The 24,013-nt window shown below is 47.3% G+C and overlaps 1 protein-coding gene across 1 annotated transcript; it reads right to left on the bottom strand.

The window, feature by feature from the left end:
• Positions 1 to 3,316: 3,316 nt before the first annotated feature.
• Positions 3,317 to 23,449, bottom strand: LOC130265496 (sodium- and chloride-dependent GABA transporter 1-like). Its single transcript, XM_056514600.1, has 14 exons — positions 23,186 to 23,449; positions 19,060 to 19,191; positions 18,293 to 18,393; positions 16,522 to 16,631; positions 16,039 to 16,171; positions 14,767 to 14,901; positions 13,249 to 13,352; positions 12,907 to 13,031; positions 12,108 to 12,220; positions 8,785 to 8,916; positions 7,971 to 8,073; positions 7,459 to 7,559; positions 6,522 to 6,689; positions 3,317 to 3,922 (listed from the first exon to the last, which is right to left on the bottom strand). Exons 1-14 carry the CDS (start codon positions 23,424 to 23,426, stop codon positions 3,818 to 3,820), a joined length of 1,803 nt encoding a protein of 600 aa, XP_056370575.1. The 5' UTR covers positions 23,427 to 23,449; the 3' UTR covers positions 3,317 to 3,817.
• Between the last annotated feature and the right edge of the window lie 564 nt (positions 23,450 to 24,013).

The following is a 24,013-nucleotide window of genomic DNA, read 5'->3' as shown; positions in this document are numbered from 1 at the left end:
GCTGCCTATGGTGGGAGGGAGAGGCTGGCAGGTGCTGGGGAGGTGAGGGCACAGAGAAAAGGTAGGAGTGCTGTAGGTGAGCACAATCCCCTTCTGAGCCACAGCAGTGAGGAGAGGGGAGCATTGCACACCCTGGCTATTCATCCTTTCCTCTGGGTGAGTCAGAAGGAATGAGGAGCAGAGGGGTGGTCAGCAGATGTGCTGCATCCTGGGAACAGGACAAAAGCAGTTCTTACAGTCAATGAACAGATGTGGCTGCTTTGACAGACCCACCCACAGTGGCATTTCAGAGGTGTGGGATGAGCTGAAGGGGATCCATCAACACCCCTGACTTCTCACTAGATGGAAAATGTGTGTGGAGATAGAAAGGCTCTTCTAATGCTAAGGATGGGATGAGTTTGAAACACTGGAGTAGGGGGTCAGTCCACCAGACAGAGCTTGACTAAGGGCAAATTCCTACCTGCAAGGTTATGCATGCCAGACTTCACAGATCCAAATATTCAAGGTGGAAATAACATAGTGCAAAAACAGGAAAGGCCACAAAATCTTTCAGAACAGGCACAGCTCTGTGTACACTGGTGGAATATGGGTTGAAATGTCTTTCTAGTAATACCAGGAGAGAGTATTCCTTGGCACACCATTTTCTGGTGCAAAGAGGAAGAGAACTGGAACTTCATTATAATTTTGATATTGGGATGGAAATTGGTTCTTAGGGACTGGGCCCTGTGAAAAGCTGAGGTCCTCTGTGGGATCCTGAGCTCCAGCTTTCAGCAGGCAGAAGTGTTGGGCATGCACACAGCAAGAGGCTAAGCCACAGGCACATAGGAAGAAGTTCTAAACTGGAAAGAGAGCACATGGGAAAGGGAAGAGAGGCTGGTGCTAATAGAAAGATAGAAATGAGAAAATAATAGAATGGGGAAGAGAAAGGAGGGAGAGTTGTAATTTCACAGTAATGGGACTAAGAAAGCAGAAGGAAGAAGGCTGAGGTAGATAATTTCCACTGGACAAATGATTGTGGGGAAGGGTGGAGGCAAGAGAACAAAAAGGAGCAGGGCAGGAGAGAGAGCAAAGGAGGTCTCAAGCAGAAAACTGAGCAAATGGTTGAATCTTATCAAATACTGGTATTATGAGCAGCACCTGCTGCTACATCTCGAATAATGTGCCACAGGCAAGCCCACAGATCAGAGAGATGCTGGGGCTAAAATCCTAGCAAAGTGGAATTTGGGGTCTAGAGATTTCCTCAGCAAGCAGGGAAAGAACTTTGTTTTCTGGACCCTTCCTTCTCCACTCCCCTGGAGGAACAACTTTTGAACAGCTCTGCTAGCAATCAAGCTCATTGGCCAAGAGTTTAAAAAATTACCACTGTCACTGATCAATTATTGGGATAGCCTGAGCTATCCCAATGAAGCTGGAAGAAACAAAGTCTTCCATGGTTTTATGGCCTCACTCAAAAATTGAGTCCATTGGCCATCACCCACCTGTGCCACCCTCAGTCTGCATTTGAGGGGAGGGAGGTTTTGGGAACTGGATGCACAGACAAAAGCAGGTCTCTAGTAAGGGTCATTACTGCAAAGTTTAGAGCTTTAACACATTTTTTCAGCACAGATGTCCCTCTCTAAGGACATACATGTTTATGAAGAGTGGTTTCCTTATTGTCCCGGTTCATAAAATAGGTGAAATTGGAATAGAAATTTTCAGCTACAGTGGCACAGACAATTAAGGGACAAGGAAAGATGACATGTCTGTAACTGGCTGAGATTAATGGTGATGAGCTATGATTGCAGCTTTCAGTGTTTGGCTTTTGGCTTTACAAGACCAAGCCTATAAATACAGCTTTTCCTCATGTCTATTTAACAACCGCGATTTTTTTGACACAAACACTGTAACAATTACAGGTGGGACAGAGTGTGATCTCAGCTCAGGTTGCTGGAGACCACAAAACATGCACTTAATACCCAGCAGCCATAACTGCTGAGAATGATGAGTACAAATACAAATTGGTTACATATCTGAAGCAACATTAATCAAGATGCACCGATGAGTTGGCAGGGGACCCATTCCCAAAGGGGTCTGACTTGAGCTTTCACCAGAAAATTTCTTTCTTCTTTCTGTTACTGGTCCACAGGCTGGAAGACTGGCAGAAGAGCAGGTTGGCCCATGCTCTGGTGAGCTGCAGCACAGGGCCAACCTGCAGCATTTTGAAGCTACTATTGGAGAGCAAGACAATTGTGCAAAGGCTCATAATTCATCTGTCATCTGCAGTAGGACTCTGGGGGACTGCAGAGTGTCATTCCTGAGACTTTGGTAAGAAAGATGGGTGGGAGGTACCTTTACTTGGATGCTCATTTATGAGTTAGTTGATTCTGATCTGAAGCTGGGAATATGAGCAGACCTGGCAATGCTGTGCAATCATCAGCACTAAGTCACAGCATGTGTGCTCATCAAACACTGTGTGTACAAGGATAATGTCTGTGTGGGGTCACTGGGAGGCTGGCACAACTGGGAGCATCACTGTCACACCTACATGTGGTGCTGTGATGAGCCACATCCTTTCACAAAGCTCTACAACCAAGAAATATGCTGCTGTTGTAGGATGGCTCTGAAACACTCCCCAGCTATCTCCAAGGTGTTACACTCCTCCTGCACCATCTACAAGAGCTCACAGCCCTCTGTGGTTTATGTGCTGGGAGTAGGGATGTGCCAGTGACAGCAGTTGGCTCAACAGACACTTCCCAAGGGAAGTCAGCACTGCTTCACAGGGGTGGGTTTAAGCATAGTGGCTGCCTCAGGAATTCTTGCCTTCCACCAGTTGGGATTTAAGAGTGGCCACTTCCTGAAAAAGATACAAACAGAATGATCCATGGGCATCATGCTCCATCTGATTGTTTACAACCCAGGGACACAGCCAGGGAGGGTGCTTGGCAGAAACTACCCTCTTTTATTTTGGAGGGAGATTTGCACAGTGCTGGAAGATCTCTATCACACAGCTTTGCCTCTTCATGAAGCTTCTTGTGGTCAGTGTGGGCGACATGAACAGCCTGTAGCAAAGAGCCCTCCATTTACCCTTTTAGATGCTTTTTAGGGTGTGGGTGTGGCTACTGCACACAGCTACAGAGGGCAGGATGCTCCAGGAAAAAAGGCTGACTGCTCCACTGGGCTCTGGCTCACAGTGCCAGCCCCAATGAATGCAGTAAACATGTCTGGAGACTGGCACTGTGAGCAGCACACACTGTCCCCAAGCCCTTCTCCAAGTGTGGGGTGATGTCCTACAGCTACCAACATGCAAGTCTCCTCACTAGAATCCGATGTTCTGCACTAGAATCCTTGGTTCTGCACATCCCCTCCAGTTATGTATTTGCTGGTGTTGTATGCTCCATCAATCAACAACCATCTGGGATTTGAACCTGGTGACAGCAATCTCTCTGGGGTGAAACACAGCTGTGCACTGGGGGATGCTCTGTGGAGTTTCACATGGAAAGGCAAGAAAAACAGACAAGTGGATTACAATCAGCCTAAGCTCTCTAGAGACACCACCTCTCTCAGGAGGAGGAAGACGTGGGCACCAGGTGCTCCTCCCTGAGGGCCTGGACCAGGATGTTGCAGGATGAAGGTGGTCACAACACAGCACAACACCCTGGTGGTGAGCTTGTTCAGGGCCTTGGTCAGCCACACCAGGAGGAAGAGCCATGAACAGGTTCCTCCTCTAGGTCCTCTCTTGGACAAGCAGAGCCAGGAACAGCAAGCTGTGCCAGAGGAGCTGGAGGGACAGTGTTGAGTGAGCAGCTACAGGGCAGGGTGAGGAGTTCAGGCTTCCCTCCTACACAGCAGCATCCGAGATCCTCCCGTTCAAGGATGTCTTGGGCTGGAGGCCGTTGTTCTGAGCGTGCACCTCTGGCCTGGGCTGTGTCATCTGCTGCAGGCGCTGCCCGGGAATGAAAGGAGAGAGTGTGTCAGCCAGGCCTGGGGGCAGCAGCAGTGGGACAGCCAGGGCATGGGGGCAGCAGCTCGCCCCAAGGCTCAGAGGTGACCCTGGTTACAGGGAGAGGGGATGGTGGATGGAGTGACTCCTCCAGCAGCATTTGGCAGCACCCCAAAAGCCTCTGCCAGTCACCTCTGCTTTCATGCTGCACAGCGCACAGCAGCTCCTCCTTTTATCTGAAACATGGGGAGCATCCTGATAACAGAGGTGAACTGCTACCAGGCAAGACCAGCTGCAAGGAGGAAGAAGAGAGAGCTGGATGCCACAGGCTTTAGAGCAGACCTATTTTCCAATTATGATTGATTACATTACTAAGTAACTACAGCAGGTTAACAAGGTTAGAGTCTGTGCCTTTGATGCAGATCAGAACATCCACCTGCACAAACCTTTGCACAGCAGCAATTCCTGCCACCCTGAGCTAATCAAAGGAAAATTGCAGAGTCAAGTAAAATGAAGCAGGAGCCCAGGAAAATATGGAGGGGCAAATCATTACTGGAGGCGTGTGGATTGAGCATCAGGAGTGATGAAGAAGAATGAATCACTTTTGTCAGTCAGGGAGGGACTGATGCTGTGCACTGCAGAAGAAAATGCAGAGGAGGATTAAGCCTGACCTGAACAGACATCACAAAGACAGGTAGAATCTCTTCCCAGAAAAGGGAAACAAACTCCTACCCTCCAATACCACTGAAGTGGCTGCTGCTGGGTGAACTCCCTGAAATGTTCACTGAACTGCTTCTGCCATTCACGGTATTTTTTCCCCTCTCACATTCATGCTCAGTAGGATCAAAAGGACTTGTAATCTTTCCTGTCTGTCAAAACCACTTTATTCAGGATTGGCATCTAATTTCCCTCCAGCTCCAGCTCTATTACAAATTAATCCAGGATCTGTGCATATAAGAGGCCAAAAATTCTCTCAGTCTCTCTGATACCAACACATGCACACACAGATTAGCCTACTTTCTTCCTGCTGCCATCTGCTGCTCACTCCCTAGGTCTATGAATGATTGAGAGGGGGTCTGGGTCTCGTGATGTTCGTGGGCAATGTTAGAGGAAGAGTCAGACAGGGAGGGTGCTCATCAGCCACTCATGCTGCTTATGGTGCTGATGGTTTGCACAAGATGCTGAGGGGATGGCTGGAAACACACTCTTGAGCTTTCCTCCAAGCCCCTGGAGCAGCACAGGAGTACACAGCACTATGGAAGGGTGTGGGTATAATTGGCACAAGCTTTTGGTCAGGAGGAGTTGAGCTACTCCTGAGAGGTTGCAGACCAGTTTGGGCTCCCCCAGAATGTACTGTGATGTACTTTCTCCATCTCCAGTGAAACAGGATTGAGACTAGGCAAAGGGTTGAACCCAGACCTGTACTTTCAGACTTCCCTTCCCCCCTTTTCCAACTCACACTATGAGTGAATTAAGGAACACTGTAAATGTCTGAGAAAGGGCCTACTGCTGGAATTGCACAGGCCTTCAACCTAAAATCAACAAAGTTGCTTGACATAACACCCTGGCTTGAGTCCTACAGGAAGAAGTACCTAAACCCAACCTCAAATGAGAAACCAGGAATTGAAAGCAGATATGAGACCCCAAACCCACCCAGTTCCCACATCAGAGCCCATCCAAATGGAATGCTGGGAGGAAGAAAACTCACATCCAGTTGCAACTTTACCTCAAAGGCAGAGAACCTGACCTCAGTCCAGTAATTCCAGCTACAACTTTTTTGAGTCAAACTTTGTTTAAAATACAGCTTCCCTAAAATAAACTCATGTGATTTAGTTGGCATCTGGTTGCTGTTCCAGCTGGGCTGGGAAAACCATAAATCACCACTCCTGGGGTGATTTCTTACAGCTGTAAGCACCAAACCAGGGATTTGGGGCACAGTGCTCTCAAGACTGAATGTCAACACTGTAAATAAATTCTTAACAGTAAGTACTGGGTATGACATAGAGACTCATGATTCAGTGCTACATAAAATCCTGCTCAAATTACTAAAGATAATGTTGTAAACAAGACTAGTGTGGTGGGTATTGTGGGTCTTTCTTGCTTTCTAACCCCTCAGTCATTGAGTGTTCCCTGAAAGGCACATGACAAACCACCCCTGTGTTTGTTTCTGCTGCTAGCAGGGCCTAGCCTGAGACATTTCAGAATTCAGGCTTGGAGGATGATGATCTCCCTGCTGAGGAGTGCCAAGTAAACATCATCAGGAGCTGGGATTTCTCTGGGTAAGAAACCTCAAGGATTTCTGTTCAAACTCTTCCATGGCTCCAGTACCTAACACAAAAGGGATAGTCAGGGGAGGAGGGCTCCATTTTTGTGGTGATGATCACAAATCTCAATGAGGAACAATGGACAGAAGGGCAGACCACCTTTACTGGAGGCTGCTCAGTGCAGTGGGACTGATCTGAACCCTCCCTGGGGGAGATGGTGCACAGAGCTCCTGCAGCACCAACCTGACAGCTCTGCCAGAGCAGGGTCTGCTTGGTGCAGGTTTAGTTCAGGGAGGAGCTCACCCTGAGCCAAGAGCAGGTGGTGAGGCTGTTCCTACCTGCCGGAGAGTCCCTGTTGAGGTGAAGAAAGAGTAGAGCATGTACCCTGGAATCAGGACCATGGAGGACAGGGCCATGAGCCAGCCAATGCCTTGTCCCCACGCAGGATACACGTATTTCCCCAGTGTCAGAGGGGTCATTTCCACCACACTGAAGAAGAACACACCCTGGAAAAGAACACCAGCCACTGCAGGGGAAAGTGCAAAATCGGGGTCCAGCCACTCTTTCCTTCATTACCCTCTTAGCTTCTAACAGCCTTACAGTCACTCAAAAGCTCTTTACATTAGTCTAGATTCTTTCAGCCCACCAACTGGTAATTTCAAATAATTTCTTCTTATCCTTTGTAAAAAGCTGGAATTGGAATATCCCCAATTTCCTTCTTCACTAGACTACTCAGACAAGCAGTGCCCCCACAGCAGCTCCTATGCAAGTAAACAGAATCCTCACTGCTGGTCTCAGGAGTCTTCATCTTCCTATCCCTGGCCTTATCACACCACTCCCTGCATTACTACTGCTGGAAGGGTAAACCTGCAAAGGCCAAACTGCTCTGCAGTCAGTTATCCTGCATTTGTGACAGCCTTTGTTCTCATAAGACTGTCAGAGGCTGAAGCTGGAGTAGCTGAAAGCCAGAAGCTTTTTAAAACATTAAATTATTTTGCTTATCTTCTGGCATCTCAGAAAAAAAAAAAAAAAAAAGAAAAAAAAGAAGGAAGAACTGATGGCCTCATTTAGATTAAAAGCAGCCATCTAGAACATTTTTTATGGGTGATTTCCAGCAGGCAGAGTGAAAGAAGCTCCTGCATCCCTTTACCCATCTCCAGTCTGCCTGGAACCCCCTTGCACTGGACCTGTGCTGGGTTGAGAACATGTCTCCCTACAGCCCATCTAGAGACCTCTCTAGGCCCACTCCTGCACACAGGATTCCCCAGGTCTTACCAGGCAGACAAGAGGTGTGAAGAAGGCCCAGCAGATCTTCCACCAGATGCAAGGCTTGTAGCCAATCATTTCTTCAATGTTCCTGTAAAACCTGTTCACACCTACAAGAAGAAATGAGCATTGAAAAAAAATCTCATCTCTGCACCATGATCTTCACATGTTCTCATGGCTGAGCACAGGCCAGGCACAGCAAGAGGGTGACAATGTGGCATTAGAAGTATTAGCTGGAGGAGATGGGGTACTGGGACACAAATTCATGCTAACAGCTTCCATGTTCCTGGTGTCCTCTTGAGGGCCTAGAGGGAAAGACCCTGTGCATCTGCCAGTCTCTGCAGAGGTCTTTGTGATGGCCTGGAGAGGTAAGATGACAGCCTTCCACTCCTGATTTTCTGAAGTTATCAGTCCAAGCTATTTTCAGTTGCAAAATTGTCATTGTCTTCACTGGCTTTGGCTCTTTCAATAAGTCACCATGCCCATAGAGAAAACAAAGGAACAAAGTGTTTTGTGCTTACCATAACACCAAGAAATTGAGATAGTCTCAAAGAATACAAGAAAAAGAAGACACATGCCACTGGCTGAGTAGTAATCAAACAGCTTGAAGACATAAATGCCACCCTGAAAAGACAAAAACAGGGTCAAGGAGTTCAGTTATAGATTATGATCAACAGTATCAACCAGCAACTTGGATTGCTACTACATAAATGTTGGTTTAATCTTAATTTCCTTGGACAGTAGAGCCACTGTTGCAACGTTTCCACTAGAGCATGGTTCCCAGCAGCAAAACTGATGTGCTCTTGCAGACAATTAGCCAGCCTGTTCAGGCATAGCTGAGGGTGAGCAGAAGAGAAATTTATTAGGATCTCTTCTACTTCTCTGCTTTAGGAGGCAATTTAGTCTGCTCTGCCCCTCTCTGGAGCTTTGCCTTGCCTCCTCATGAACCCACATTGCTCCACAAATGATCTCCAGACCAGTCAGCCCTCACCTCCTCTCATGTGAACCTCAGCTTCAGCTCAAGAGGTTCAAGCCCTCAACAGACAGGTTTTCTTTGTGTTATCTTAACTCTTTGCAGCAAGATTCCCTAAATTTGGGTTCTGTTGGCTTGAGTCCTTATTGCAAACAGCAGAACAACAGGCCAGATTGACAACAGGATGATGGTAAAAATTATGGAGGCATCCTAAGTGACTTGAGATGTAGCAGTGATGAGCAAACCACTTTATCCAGAATAGGAGAAATGCTGTCACTTCTCCCAAAACTGTGGTGGTGCTGTGCTATGCCAAGTGGCCAGAAAGGTGTCAGGAATGGAGGTACAAGCACAGCCATCTGTACCTGGGTGATGTTGGAGAATCCAATGAGATAAGAGATGAAGCAGACTACTGCAATGAAGATCTTCTTCCTGGCTCTTAGGACTCGAGGATACTCATCCATCAGGGCTGTAATGAACCCTTCCACAGTGCAGAACTATGGGAAAAAGCATACCCCAAGGATATATATATAGATATATATAGATATATATATAGATATATATATAATTTAACCTACACATATTTAACTTCAATGTTGAGAACCTTAGTGATTATGGACTTTCTAGGAAAGAAAGAGGCATCTCTGCACAAAGCTGGTCTGAACCATCTTTGGAAAATTCATCTCTCTCCCCACTGAATATAGGTGGAGTTAGGAGCACCAAAGTTAAATACTTAAAAATAGCTGAGATAAATCTCTGCTTTTTGCTTCCCATGAAAAGCCTCCTGTTTCTTCCCAAAAGCTCTCTAGGGCCCCCCATCACTGCCCTGCTCCCCATGCTGCCAGGCCCTGTGCCACAGCTGTGTGTCTGGCTGCTCATGGGACATGTGCAGGATCTTTACTGCTCTTCCCTTCTTGCTCTTCACAGTACTTGTGCTCTTCAGTGATCTAAAACACTCAATAAGAACCTGCATTACCCAGTCTCTTGTGTATTTGAATAACAACATCTCTGATTACTCAGTCCTTGACTTTATTTCCCTTTTTCAAGCACACAACATTAAATGCATGTAGCACACCAAAAGCTGTTCTCACAGCACATCACCTTTCTAGAGGAAACCCCTGGATGGTTTGTGCAGAGCTGCACCAGGCACAATATAATAATGCTGTCTGCACCATAACACATAGTGAAATCCTCATGAGTGTTGCCTTCCAGTTTTCCTACTAGTTCTGCCTTCTGGCACAAGGGCAGTTTGACTGTATATATGTGAAGTGCATCCTTCCCTCCTATTTCTTGATAAATTGTGAGATTTACTTTTATATCTTGCTCCCAGAAAATACGGGTAACATACCTCTCTCAGAGAGCACATTGTGCCTCTAGCAACAACCCTGGGAATTTATGACAGCAGCCCACTGGCTTCCCTGGTCACACTGAAAAAATGTACAAGGCAGTGCAATGAAAATGAAAGTGGTTTCATCACTTTTTGATGTCAAGGACTTCCCCATCCCTGGGAAGTAAAAAAGCCCCAGGAGTGGAGATGGAGGTATACAGACCAAAAAGAGCAGGAGAGGGTTGGGAAGATGTGTGGAAATAAAATGGAGTGCCTGAGCCCATAGCTGGGCAGGGATGGTGGAAAAGCTTGCACACTGCTGACTGCTGGGGCTGGCTTCCATATGGGCCAGGGCAAGGCAAAGGGAGATGTGCATGCCCAGGGTTTTATATCCACATGGAAAGGCAGTATTCCCAAAGCATCAAAGCTCAACTGCTTCCACTTGAATTTTTCATGAGCTAAGCTTTTTATGTTGGACACAAGTGCCATTAAAGCATCTTTTGCTGCTCGTGCATGGGTTAAGCTGCCTTTATAGTCATTGACAGTGAGCTCTTCACCCCACCCCACCTGGCTTTTTGTCTGGAAGAGTCAGGACTGAGCTGGCACCACAGTGTGAAGAGATAGCATGACTAAAAAAGCACTGTTGAAAGCTATTCCTTGCACATGGATGCACAGCCAGGCACAGCCAGAGCTATGGCAGGGCCAGGGGATCTGAGACCAGAAAGGGAAATGCATTTGGAGGGGAACAGCCCTGGCCAGGGACAGAGGGTGGTGTCCAGCAGAAAAGGAGCAAAGAAAATGATGCCTTAGATAATGGGATGGAATAAAGCTGACAGCCCTTCGGTACAAGAATGACCAAAACCAGGGAATGCACAGAGGGAAAGACAGGGAGATGGGTGATGAGGGACAGGGCTACAAAGTGAGCTGAATTCTCTTTGTCTCCTATCAAAATTAAGCTCCTGTGTAATGGATAAGGTGGAGAAACAAATGGCCATACACTGCTTTTTCTGGCCACAGAACAGGCAATAACCTTCACACCATTTACTGAAAATTGCCTCATGACAGCCTCAGACTTCGTAGGGGATGCAGCCTGGAGGAGGCTTGCCTTTCTAGCCCCAGGGACTGCAGCTGCTTGGCATGGGGCTCACTTTCCCAGCTTACAGACCAAACCTTGGCTGCTTGCACCTGAATGAAAGCATGCTGCTTTCAGAGTGGCAAGGAGTTGAGCACTGGTGCCTCCTATTCTTGACAGTGCAGTCTGCTTTCAAAAACATTTTGGTTTTCTCACCAACCCTCTCCAGCCACAATTTTTAGCATATATTCTTCTCTTCTTCATGCCTCACCCCATGATATTATTTCTTTCCCAAGCATTTGCATCTGCAGGAAACTCACTGGACCTACTCCCACCTTCACTAAAGGGCTGGAGCTTGTGGCTGCATCACAAACACAATCCTCAGCCCAGCCTCCCTTCCCTTGCTGGGCTCCTGAGCATCCCTGCTGTGCCTACAGAGCAACAAAGAAAAAAACCTTTTTTTCTTCTTTTTTTTTTTTTTTTCTTTTTTTTCCTTTTTTTTTTTTTTAGCTGAATGCTTCAAAATGCATGTGGAATTGCAGGCATTGGAGCAGCCTTTGTTCACTGGTTTATATGCATAAGCTGCTATGCTGTTGCTGGTGTGTTTGAATGAATCAGAGCTCCAGCATGCAGACAGAAAGCTTCTTCATGTGTATTTAACTGCACTTTTTAAAAGCTTGTTTTCCTTTTGATGCTTCATTCCCCCTCAAGACTCTTCCTCCAGGCAATGATAGCCTCCCCAACAGATTGCCTGCCCACCAAAACTGGCTGTCAGAAAGGATGTGGAGAATTTCAAGGGGTATTTTAAAAGCTAATGCAGCAAATTAATTCCACAGAGTGCTTAGAGGGCCTATTGTCAAACTATTTACCAGCACTGAGTTAATAATCCATGCAGATAATTTTTTTTTCTGTAAATGTAGCTTCTTTCAGAACATTTAGGAATTATTTGAATTTTGGTTTTTCTAAATAATGTCTGTGGTAATGCATTCATGAGCTTTAGAAAGTTTTTCTGAGAGTGTGAAATGATTGAAAACCATATTTGGTTGATTATATTTTCCTGGAAACCAGGTGTGACATGAATAGAATTGAGTCTGATTGTGAAGTAGACTTGTGTTTATGACCACTACCTGTAACCCAAGAGAGCATCCATTTTGCACTGGTGGTTTGTGCTGCAAGAGAAGAGCATGGGGGCACAAGGGAGGATATGACAGATCAAGTGCAGGTGACACCACCATTGTACCTGAAGGCATTTTTGTATCTTCCCCCACTTTGTCCCTGGGTTGTCTCACCTGACTGTCCAGACCCAGCATCATCAGCATGGAGAAGAAGAGGATTGACCAGAGTGGGGACAAGGGCAACTGTGTGACAACCTGTGGGTAGGCGAGGAAAGCCAGTCCAGGGCCTGCAGTAATGAAAAGAGGGATGAGCCCATGTTTACAAAGCATTTGATGGGAAGTCTGAGCTAAAGGCCATGGTTAAATAAGAGAGACAGAAATTACAGCCAAGAATTCTGGGGTTTCCATATAGGGGCTAGGAACAGCTGAGTCTTTGTGCCTGTGACATAAAACTCAGTGGGAGACCCGGGGATAAGATGGGGAGACAGAAATGATTGGAGAAACAAGTCCTGCAAGCAAGAAAGTCATCAAATTATTGAAACCAAATGGAGCTGGAACACTTTGCTAGAAAAACAAACTGATATTCAGAGCTGGTTATAACTTTCCTGGTGCCTTTTGTTTTCCACCACATAATGCTGTTTCTTGAGATAAAAGCTTTCTCTGGAAAGACAGCAATTTCAAAATATGTCTTAGTGCAGAAAGACAGTCCCATCTTGGTTAAAAATTATTCTGAGATCACAGTCTCAAGATTTTACATGAAGAAGAGACTCCAAATTTTGATCACGTCTACTGAAAACACAGGTAGTATCTATTCTCCATAGGAAGGTTTTAGACAGCAAATGGCCTAAATATTTCACTACAGCAAAGTAAAACTCGAGCACAACTAGTCAGGAAAGACCCAAGAGCACCCCAGGCTCAGTTACAAATGGTTCTCACAGGCTGCTGTTGCAATCGAGCCTGGATTTCTGCTTACCTGAGGAGGCCAGCTCTGACACCGACTTCTTTGTGATGTGTGACATGAAGCCAATTATAGAGAAGATAACAAATCCTGCAAATATGCTTGTGGTGGAGTTTATACAACAGACAATAATGGAGTCTCTGGAAGAGAGAAAGAGAGGAAAGAAAACCCACCTGCAGGTCCCTACCAAGAACAGAGGGTGGGGTAAACAAAAGACCTGCAGGTAGGGAGCCCCTCTGCAGAGATCACACTGTGTCCCCTAGGCTGCATACTGCCAGCAAGGGGACAGCAGAGATCATCCCCTGCCTCACCCATGAGCACTCTCTGCACACAGGAGGATGGGAAAAAGCAACTGACCTGTAGACATTGTTGTGGAAATGGTTGTAGCTGCCCAGAGCAATGAGGGAGCCCAGCCCCAGGCCGTAGGAGAAGAAGATCTGAGTGGCTGCATCCATCCAGACCTGCAGAGAAGGAGCCAGAAGAGGAGTGGAGCAGAAGGGGACTCTGTGCTGCATGTCCAGGTCCTGCAGCAGCTCAGTGCAGGGCTACCAGGGGACCTGGGTGCAGATTGTGGAGCTAAGTGCTTGGATGTACAGCCCACTGGGGTGTCCAGGCCCTGGGGGAACCCTGTCAGGGCTGAGTCAAGAGTTTCTTACTAAGATCTAATCTAAAACTATTCTCTTTCAGTTTAAAGCCATTCCCCTTGTCCTATCACTGCATAGCCTTGTCAAAAGTCCCTTTCCAGAGCTTTACTGTAGGGCTCTTTATGTACTGGAAGGTAGGGGATCTGCATCCTTCTTCTATGTCAAGTGTATCAAAGTGCAGCCTGGCCCAGCATCAGACATATATCCCCAGCAGTCCAATGGGATGATGTGGATGGATGAAGGATCATGCATTTCTGAACAGTGCCCCATGCAGATGAGAATGGATTCTTGCACTGTCTGAGCCTGTGTGTGTTTGCTTTCTCACTTGTGCTCCACTCAGAGACCCACATCCTGCTCTCACACCCTCCATTTCTCTTCCACTAGTGTGTCTTTGATTTTCCAACATGGAGCAGTTTGTGCAAACAACTGCAGAGGAGAGCTTGCAAAGCTGGTCCCAGTGCCTTAAGGTGTTAAAGCTTAGAAAGTTCAAGAAAAGGAGGTAGACTGTTTGTTTCTTAATTGCATAGTATTTACACAACTCTTCTGGTCTTGAGAGCCTTGTTTCCTGCATTAGAGCAAATGCAGTTGGTAGTACAGTTACAGAGAGTGTCCTGAAAGAGGGATCATTGGGACCTTCAATGGGAAATGATGGATGTTCAGCTGTCCCCACTCACACATGACTGGTGACTCTGGAAACACAGGAATTTCGCTGCTGAAAAATGCAGAGTTTGTGTCTCCTGAAAAGCTTCATTTTTGCAAGTGCCCCTGTTCCTCTCTGCTTCCAGCGACCAAAAACACATCACTGGCCATCACTCATCACTCAAGCAGTTTCAAAAACTGCTGCTGTTCTTGTGCTCCTTCTGAGGTCCCCATGCCAGCACCACCACATTGTCCTGTCTCTGGGACCACCAGAACAAGGCCAGACCAGCAGCCCTAGGACTGAAATAAGACATTCCCAGCCCAGAGGAGAGGTCCCTTTGGCAGGATAACTTCTGACTCCCCATACCCTGTGGATAACACTGCTGAGTACAACAGAACTGCTGCACAGATTTCCATCCATGAAGGACCCGTCCCTCAGTTTTGTCTCAGCCTATGGGACATGGGTGATGAGTACCTGAACAGGGTTATTCCAGTGTTATTTTAAGTACTTACAGTATTCATGAGAAGTGCCTGGGGAAGCCTAATGCAGAGATAGCTGGGAGATAAGAGCTTTTCTCACTAGGCTACAAACCTCAGAGTCAGAGAGCTTCCTGAAGTCAGGTGTGAGGTAGAAGAGGATCCCCTCCTTGGCTCCTGGCAGTGTGACTCCCCGGAACAAGAGGATGAAAAGCATGAAGTAGGGGTAGGTAGCAGAGAAATACACCACCTGAAAAAGACCCCATGGGAGAGAAGCCATCAGCCCACCAGTGCTTTCCTGTCCATGGTGTCATTAAGTCTAATACGTTCTCCTGTGAGGGAGACAGGCTCTCAAGCACAGCCACTTTCAGCAGCATTTCCTTGCATTTGCCAGTAACATTTCTGGCTGTTGGAGGTTTCTCCCTGCCAATGATACACAAGGACATACAAATCACAAAAGCAGCATGCCAAAGTCTGTTTGGAATGCCCAAAGACAAGGGAATTGCACAGGGATAATTTCAGTCCACAGAAGTAATCCCCTTAAGTTATCATATCCTTACTTTACAAAGCCAAAGCTGGTATTTCTCTAGACCAGTTCATCAAGCAAAATGAGTTGTCTTGATTCCACTGCTTTCTTTTCACTGTTTCAGGATCTTACAGGTATGTGCCATCCCTCATCACAAGGCCCACACCAGTAATCACCAGGGCTTTGCTGTGGCTGTGTAGCTAAAGCCTGTTTGAAAGCCATTGGGGAAGTTAAGAGCTTAGGTGACCTACCCCTGAAGTGCTTCTTTCTGATCTCTCCTCTAGATTATTTCTTTCATAATAGTATCCTGCTGCACCATGCTGTGCTCTAAATAACACATCCCAGCATCTCAGCACTGCTGTTTCATTAAACAAAGCAATTACCTTTTTGCTGTGCTAGCCGGGAACACTGCACAGGGAATAACAATGGGCTTCTCATCTGAAGGTCTCCCACCAATATAAAAAAGGCAGCAGGGAAATTTTCTAAGGAGATAGTGAGAATTTTTCCACCAGAGGCAATTTAAGAGACTGTGATTGTCAAAAGGAAGAGGCCACAAGAAGCTTTGCTCTCTCAAGGGCTGGCCCAAAGTGGGAAATACAAGTAATTTCTGAAAATGCCTCTTCCCAAAAAGAATGTGTGCTCAGACCTTACAGGCAAGAGCTATTCTCTGCACTTGGAATGAAAATTACCATAAACATGGTAACAATTTTTACAGCTGTGAAAGGTAAATGTCAGGAATTTAATAGTATCTACTGTGATTTTGCTTCTAAACACTGTAACCTTAATTACAGACACTTAAATAAAATTGAATCTGAAGGGCATTGAGAGGCAGCACCAGAAGAGCCAGCCCTCACACTGTACCTTGCCTGTCCACTCCACACCCTTCCAGATGGAGAAGTAGACCAGCAGCCAGGCCAGGGCCAGAGTGCCAGCCAGGGGCCAGCGGATGGTGCCAGGCTCCCCCAGGCCTCCAGACATCTGGTGCATGTTCCTCCTAAGGGTGGGAGACACTGTGTTAGCAGGAAGTCTAACAATCAAGGGCAGAGGGATTGGGAGCTCCCAGAGGTGGCTGGAGGGTGAAGGGCCAGGTGCAGACAAGTGTGAGGACTCACAAATCCCTAGAGAGAACTGAGGTTCATCGTGATGGGATGAAAGGAGGCAAAGAGAGGTGCAGAGGCTGTTTGTCTGCCTGTCCATCTGACCTGCACAGTGCATCCCCCACCCACCATGCCCTGTGGCTGGCTGTAATGCCCAAGGAACAGAGCCAACAGGCACACCCCTGGTGGGCAGGCACAGTGACCACGGGGAGGGGGAGAAACCTGGGGTAGCAGGCTGGGGACATACTCCCAGAACTCGGTGACAGCACTGGTGAGGTTGGTGGTGTCGTTCAGGGAGTAGTTGGAGAAGCAGCGCTCTGTGTTCCAGGCGTTCCCACAGTTCTGCCACGGCAGGTCCTGCACCAGCACAAGGACAGCAGGGTTATCATTCCTGTCATATCTCCCAAGTGAAATCTGCCTTCTTTTACAATTAAACCCCTTAATTTTTTTTTATTTTTTTTTTTTTTTGCTAAGAGAATGGGCAGCTCCACTGGATGGGTGTGCCTTTGTAGACAAAATAATGGAACAATTTTCCAAAATATGATAACTTGTGACAAAGATTTTCCAGGAAAAAATATATTGTGTGGTTAGGGCAATGCTAGGGAGCTCTGATAAAATGTTAGCAACCCCCCACATAGAAAGCCAATTCACTGTTGATAATTAATACCTACAAATTAAAATACTATCAAGGGATATTGTGTTTATAACCATTACAGCTTTTTGCTAGCTGCACTCAACAAGTGGCTAGAATTTATTGCACAAAGAATAAGCAGTGATTTGTTTCTTATGTTTCCTTTGCACCAACTTCAATGCTTAAAAAGCAACATGGCCCTGAGAATGGAGGCAATGGGTTGTCTACACAAACAAACTGTTATAACACAAGCACAGGAGTAAATTGTCCAGGACAGTAATTGTTTCATTTGGAATTATTATGTCTGGGAAAAGAAAAGGTCTTGAGCCAAACACCTGGATCTACCTATGTACATACAAACACTGTCACCAGCCAGGTCTGTAACATCTGCATGTACCAAAGCCTCATCCTAAGATGCATCCTGCCCAGGATCTAGTTGGGATGGGTTACTTTGGGGAAGACCACTGTTTATTTGGGAATCCCTGAGGATGCTTCTAATCACCCACAGCCAATAATTTTGTTCTAGATCCAGGACCCTACAGTGATAGGTGGTATTAGTGGTAGAAGCACAGTTGGGAATGCCAAATGGAATGATTCAGCTAAAGATTTAATAGATACTTGAAATTTTTCTGGAACAAAAAGTACAATGGATGTACAGTGTCTACAATAGCATTTCAGAGTTATAGCTAAATTTAAGAAGATCCTGTTTGAACCATGGGGTTGATGTCTTTAAGGCTGCAGGTTGCTCAGAGAGTTACATTAAGGAAACTCTTAGCAGAAATAAATATTTCAGCTACCAAGAAGTTAATATGGGATATGACTAACCTTGTATGGTAGAAAACCCTGCTAGGGAAGAGGAACCCCCTATAAAACATAATACCAAAGCACATGCTAAGGGACAGTCACAAGCAGATGTCTAGATACTTTCTGAATCATTTTCCCAGCAGACAAAAATATCCCTTTGATATAATTTATCAAGAGAGGAGTGAATAAAAGCTAATTAAAATAAGGAGTAAGTTCTGAGAAGTAAGACCATGATGTGACAAAACCTGACAGGACCAGTTCTGGAAATATGCAGCTCAGATTTGAGCAGCCCTAGAAATAAAACAGCAACACAGGGTGAGTTTTAAAAACTGATGTGAGTGGGGAACAGCTCCTGTAGAGGGGATGGGACCATCCCCTCCTGAGGACAAGCATCACTACCCAACAGCACTACATAACTGTCTCCAGGGCTGATGAACCTCTTCAGAACAATGCTGATAAAGACTCTTTGCACAAATGGCAAGCAGCTGATGCCCACAGTGGGTCATAAACAAATCACTGCCCATAAGGGAGAGAGGACCCAGACCACAGCCAGTGCTATGCTGCAGACATGTCTGTGACTCACCGCAGTGAAAGAGTTGAAGAGATAGTAGAGAGCCCAGGCAATGATGACAATGTAGTAGATGTTCAGCCAGAAGGACAGAACCATAGCTGCCAGTCCCACACCTGTAAATGAAGGCAGAAAGCAGCATCAATCCAGCTCTCCAGTACCCAGAGAGTTCATGGACAGCAAGGGTTTTTTTGGAAACCAGAAAAAGAGAATTGGCTCATCAACACAGTGCACTATAGCTGCACTGTGAGCTGGTCAGCAAGGGAGGCTCATTCCCTCATGTCTCTCAGCCACCCATTTCCACTGGGGGAACAGTGCTACCTTTCAGTGTGCTACCTGTACGTATATGAACAGAGCTCCATGAAAACAGGATCTTGTCACTTCACTGGCAGAATTGCACTTTCCCACTTCTAACACTGGCTTCTAGAAAACAGTTACTTCAAGCATGGCAACAGGTTGAATTCCCATGCAATTAAAGTAAGCGTATATAGGGAAGCTTGGGAAAACAAAGGGTCTCCTGCAACCAGAGCCCCTCCATCACAGTCCATACTGCTCATAAAGACCCTTGTCACCACAGAAAACAGCTTGAACAGAGCACAGTGATGTAAGTGACTGCAGACTTCAAGGTCAAGGACAGTTTGATAAAGACAGAAGGGGAAAACCCTCCCCTCACCTGCCACCCCATCCCAGCCCCCAGGGATTTGCTGATTTGCCTTCAAACCATTAATGGAGCTTGTCCTGTAGTCACATCCCACTGCTGTCACAAACACACAGCACAATACCTTTGAACATGGGTGCCAATCTCCAGACTCCCAGTCCACCAATTGAGGTATACTGGCCCAGAGCAGTTTCCAGCAGGAAGAGAGGAATCCCAGCAAACACCAGTGTCAGGAAATAGGGGATGAGGAAGGCCCCTGAAAAAAGGAGCAATGTTATCAGGCAGTTCCCCCTTTGATCAAGATGGAAATGCCTCCAGCTACAGTTTCTTGCTCTGCAGCACCCATGTGATGGGAAGCAGCCTCTCCCAGAGGTGACAGTTTGCAGCTGGAGTTGGTGTGTTCAGTGAGTCTCTCACTGAGGTCACTGCTGCCTTCCCCTTATCACTGTGGGTATGTATGTACCATGTATACATGTACACTAGTATCACTAGCTATGCAATGCCAGGCTTACTTTGTTAGCTGTTTAGACAATGCCAAACCAAATCTGAAAACAAACCCAAAAACTTGGACACTGACATTGGTAACTTGTTGATGCTTTCTGTCTTACCTGCAGAAGCTTTCAATTCTTCTTCTTCTTGAGAGAATAGTGAATAGGAATATCTGACATTGGCCACTGCTTTCTTTGTTCATAGCTGCTTCAGTCTTTTAAGAAAACTGTGACCAAGTCTGTATTGGCTCTTGTTACAGTGCTATACACCACCTGTGTTTTAGGTTTTACCCTTAAAATTCCTAGTGAAAATATTATTCTTCTCCATGGCCCTATGGAAATCATCTCATCACTAAAAAGGAGGTAGAACAGTCATTCACTAGATATATTACTGGCACCCAGTTTTTAGAAGAGCTATTAGAATAAGAGAGCCTGAGAATAAGAGAGTTGTGTGATTGGAAGGCTGTACAAGTTCAGGTCATCCTGACTTCTAGGATGTGGGACAAAGTCCATTTTTTATCTTTCTCGTGCATGTACTCCAGTGGGCCATCACTTCTGAGGAGAACAAACTTTTGCAGAAGATGCTGGCTGGGGACAGAGGGAGGACACTCAGTTTGCCCAGAAGAAGCTGGCCATGTTCAGGACACCACTGATTCCTGCACTACCCTTAGGACTGAGCTGCTAGTCTGAGTCTTCTTCTCCAGATCATCGTGGGAAAGCAAACATGCAGCCAGCAAGCAAAGCCACTCTGGAGAGCTGTGGCCCAGCTTGCACCCAGCAGAGCCAGGCTCCAGCAGCTGCTCTCTGAGGGCAGGGAAGCAGCCAGGCACAGCCAGGGATGCTGGCTCAGGGGACACCCAGCTGGGGACATCTGCCTGCCAAGCAGGGAGCTGAACCCATCTGGGAGAGGCAGGTGCCAGCACCCGGCATGGGAGTCCATGGGAGGCAGCATGCAAGAGGAGCTGGCAGTGGGTGGTGCGGAGAAAACACTCTCTGTGCCAGCAGCTTGGTGACCACGAGCCTGAATCACCAGCTGGCATGGAAGCTCTTGGCTTCCCTAGCAGCCTGGCACACGGGAGAGAACAGTTTTGGGCATCAAAGCCTGCTCAGCAGCCTCCTCCGTGTGCTCTAGACAGCACAGCCTGCAAGGTCCAGCCCCCTGAGAGCCCTTCGGGGAGCCAGCGTCTGCTCCAAGGACACGGCTGCTGCCACCCTGTTGCTGTGCAGTTTGGAGGCTGACCTTAGCAGCACAGCAAGTCTCTGTCTTGCTTCTGTGCAAGCAATTAATGAAATTTGGCTGCAGCTCTGATGATCTCGCACTTCTCATTTACAACAGGTCAGAAAAATTTGTAGGTGAAAGATATTATTAGACTGTTGGGAAGAAAGAACTAAATAAATTTTTGGACACAAGTCTTTTATCCTGGATTGACAAAGATTCTTGAGAATCTCTCCTTGGGCAGAGAGCTATTGGCAATGACACTGCCACTTTAAAGGGCCAGGTCCCCAAGCACGCACGGATATCACCCCCAGGTCCTGTACAGCCAGATGGGAAAGGAGTCATGGGCACAGCTGGGCACATCCAGCTACGTGCAGGGCCAGCAGGGAGCCCAGGCATCACTCTGGGAGAAGCCTGCTCCCCGCAGAGGATGGGCCGAGCGCTGAGCTGCCGTGCCCCGAGCAAACCAGCCGTGAGTCGATGCAGTGTGACAGCGCTAAGCGAGACGACAATATTTCCATTCAGTTCAATTCGCCTGTGCGTAATGGAAGCAGCCCACACGGCCATGCTCTGAGCAGCGCACATGCAGGACGCTAAAATTAGAGTCGCACCCGCAGCCTGCTGCGCTCCGGGGCAGAGCCCGCCGGCTGCGGAGGAGCTGCCGTGCGCTCCGCCCGGTCCCGGTCTCGGTCTCGGTCCCAGTCCCGGTTCCGTGCATCAGCTCCGCCCGCTCCCTAGTGCCCGTGCGGGAGAGGAAGGAGCCATCCATCCCGCCACGCACGGCACCAAGCGGCACGGGAGGCACGGTGCTCGGGAGCAGGCAGGAAACAATTCCCGCATTTCATCTGCCTGGCTGCTCCCTCTGCGCGCCCGCAGCTGGCAGGGCAGAGATCACCCCGTGTGCCATTGCTGGTGCTAATAATAGTGCTCCACACCTCTGCAGCACCCTCTGTCCTCGGTTCTCAGCTGACTTTTTATGTAGGATCGATTTTAGCTTCACAACACCCCTCATCTAATTATAGGCAGTGTCATCTCCACCTTTATGTGTGAGGAGACAGCCACGGGGAGGACAGAGCTGATGTGAGGCTTGAGATGACGCAGCAACCACAGGGCAGATGCTGGCTAATAACCAGTGCTGGGACCTAGCCACAGGGGAAATGTTCTGTGAGGAGAGCTAGCAGTCAGTGTGGCCAGACAAAGATGACAAACCTGTGCCATGGCTCTGGTGTTGGTGGCATATGCTCCTCAGGGCAGGCCTGGATGTTCCCAAAAACCTCACATTTCCACTTCTGCACAAAACCCAAAGAAGTTGTGGATGACCCATCCCTGAAAGTGTTCATGGCCAGGCTGGATGTGGCTTTGAGCAACCTAGTGGAAGGTGTCCCTGCCCTTGGCAGTGGATTTTTAACTGGATGATCTTTAAGGTCCTTTCCAACTCAGACCATCCTATGATTCTACAATTCTGTGAAAACAACATGCCCAGTTAGAAAACTGCTTGTCAAAATTGCTAACTTTCTGGTTTCCTGCTAGGACTGACTCTACATGCTTCAGAAAAAGGGCCTAGATACCCTTAAATGCCATGAAGTTAAATGGACATTGCTTCAGGGAGCAAGACCCTTCTCCTCTTTTGTAGGGTTGGAGGAGAAGAGCACCCCACACTGCCTGCAACAGCAGAAATGGGCTGGTGATACGAGAAATTATGAGAGCCAAAGGCAAAAAGAAAATAAAAAAGACATGGAGAAGAAACATGAGAAGAGACCCTCAGAGCAGCATGAATGAGTGTGGCACTTGGGATGGGGACTCCAGGCCAGAAAGGGCTAAGAGGGAAGCAAAGAGCAATGTAGGAAGACTAGCAGACAAAACTAAAATTATATATACAGCCTTAAAGGTGAGGAAAAGGACCTGTGGGGGAAGTCTGTAAAATGGTTCAAGGAAGTGAGCAGCTCTTCAAAGGGGATAAGGAAAGCTGTCTTAGTAACAGGCACAGACAATGGGAGAGCTCAGCATGCAGTGAGAAGAAAGAGCCTCTGCTCTGCTCTACTGACACCTGCCCATACTCCTCTCCACAAAAGCATCTCCCTGACAAGGCTGAAGATAGAGCACCAATTTAGAGGGGAGCTGAGGCACAGAAGTGTGTTTTCTGACTTGATCCAAGATGTGCAGAAATTCTGTAGCTGAGCAGGGAGAACTCCCTTAAGAATACACCAGACTGAGGAGAATCCCACCTTTAACAGATGCAAACTGATTTCTCTGGAGGTGCCCCAGAAACCGAGTGCCTATTTGTCATATCCCTCCCTGTAAGTAAATGAGGTCCCACATGATTTTTTTGTTTTTGTTTGTTTTGTTTTTGGTTTTGTTTTTGGTTTCGTTTTGTGTAGCCCTGCAAATTTGGACTGCACAAGTGTGACAGATCTCAAACTGCTTTGGACAACTTAGTAACTCCCACCCCCCATGTGAGAGCTCTCAGCTGGAGGACCACCCATTTGCCCAGACCACACCAAACCAAAGCCTGCCTGGGGACAATGCTCACTGTGCATTTCTCTCACCTCCTCCATTTTTGCCACAGAGATAGGGGAAGCGCCAGACGTTGCCCAGACCAATAGCATAGCCCACACAGGACAGCAAGAAGTCAAATTTCCCCTTCCAGGAACCTCTGTCTGGGATCTCCTTCTTCTTCTTCTTGGTGCCCACAACCTCAGGGCTGATGGGCTCTGGCTCCTCCAGGGCTGCCTGCTTCACCTCGGAGGGAGAGTTCAGCTCCACGGAGGTGTTGTCCATCTTGCCCATGGTGACTCAGATGTGTATCCACTCTTGCTGAGGGGCTGGAGGAGCAGGAAAGGCAGTTTCTGCCCTGGCTATGCAAAGACAAGATGGGAAGCACTGAGCAAAGCTCCTGGTGAGAAAGGAGAGAAGGAAGGTATCCTATGTCAATGTAGTGTGTCAGACTTTGTGTTACCATTACATAACAAATCCCTCAAATCTCATCTTACCTGCTTCTCATCCCAATGCTCTGCAGGAAGAGCTCTGGGACCAGTAGACATGCAGGGAAATCACAGGTTGTGGGTGACCCACCACAGAGCAGAGAAATATATCTGTCCTGTTTGAGTGACAGCAGAGAAGGGCACGATGAAGGTGCCACAGCTCCCAGGTCTGGGGTCCTAAGTGCAGCAGCCACAGAGCCATCTGAGAGTTTGTGTGGTCCAGCCAGTGAAGCACTATGGAGGTAATCCACTTGGCAATCCCATGCCTTTATCCCTCACCATGGCAGCAACAGAGCCATGCATCTGCAGCACCTGACAAGGGAATCTCTGCTCTGCTCAGCTCAGCTCCTCCCTGTACACCACGTTGCATGTGGTGCTGTAATCCCCAGGTGT

This window comes from Oenanthe melanoleuca, chromosome 1A (genome assembly GCF_029582105.1).
Source record: "Oenanthe melanoleuca isolate GR-GAL-2019-014 chromosome 1A, OMel1.0, whole genome shotgun sequence".
Taxonomy (NCBI): Eukaryota; Metazoa; Chordata; class Aves; order Passeriformes; family Muscicapidae; genus Oenanthe; species Oenanthe melanoleuca.
Note: the sequence above shows the minus strand (reverse complement) of the source record. Positions and strands in the feature narration are given on the sequence as shown.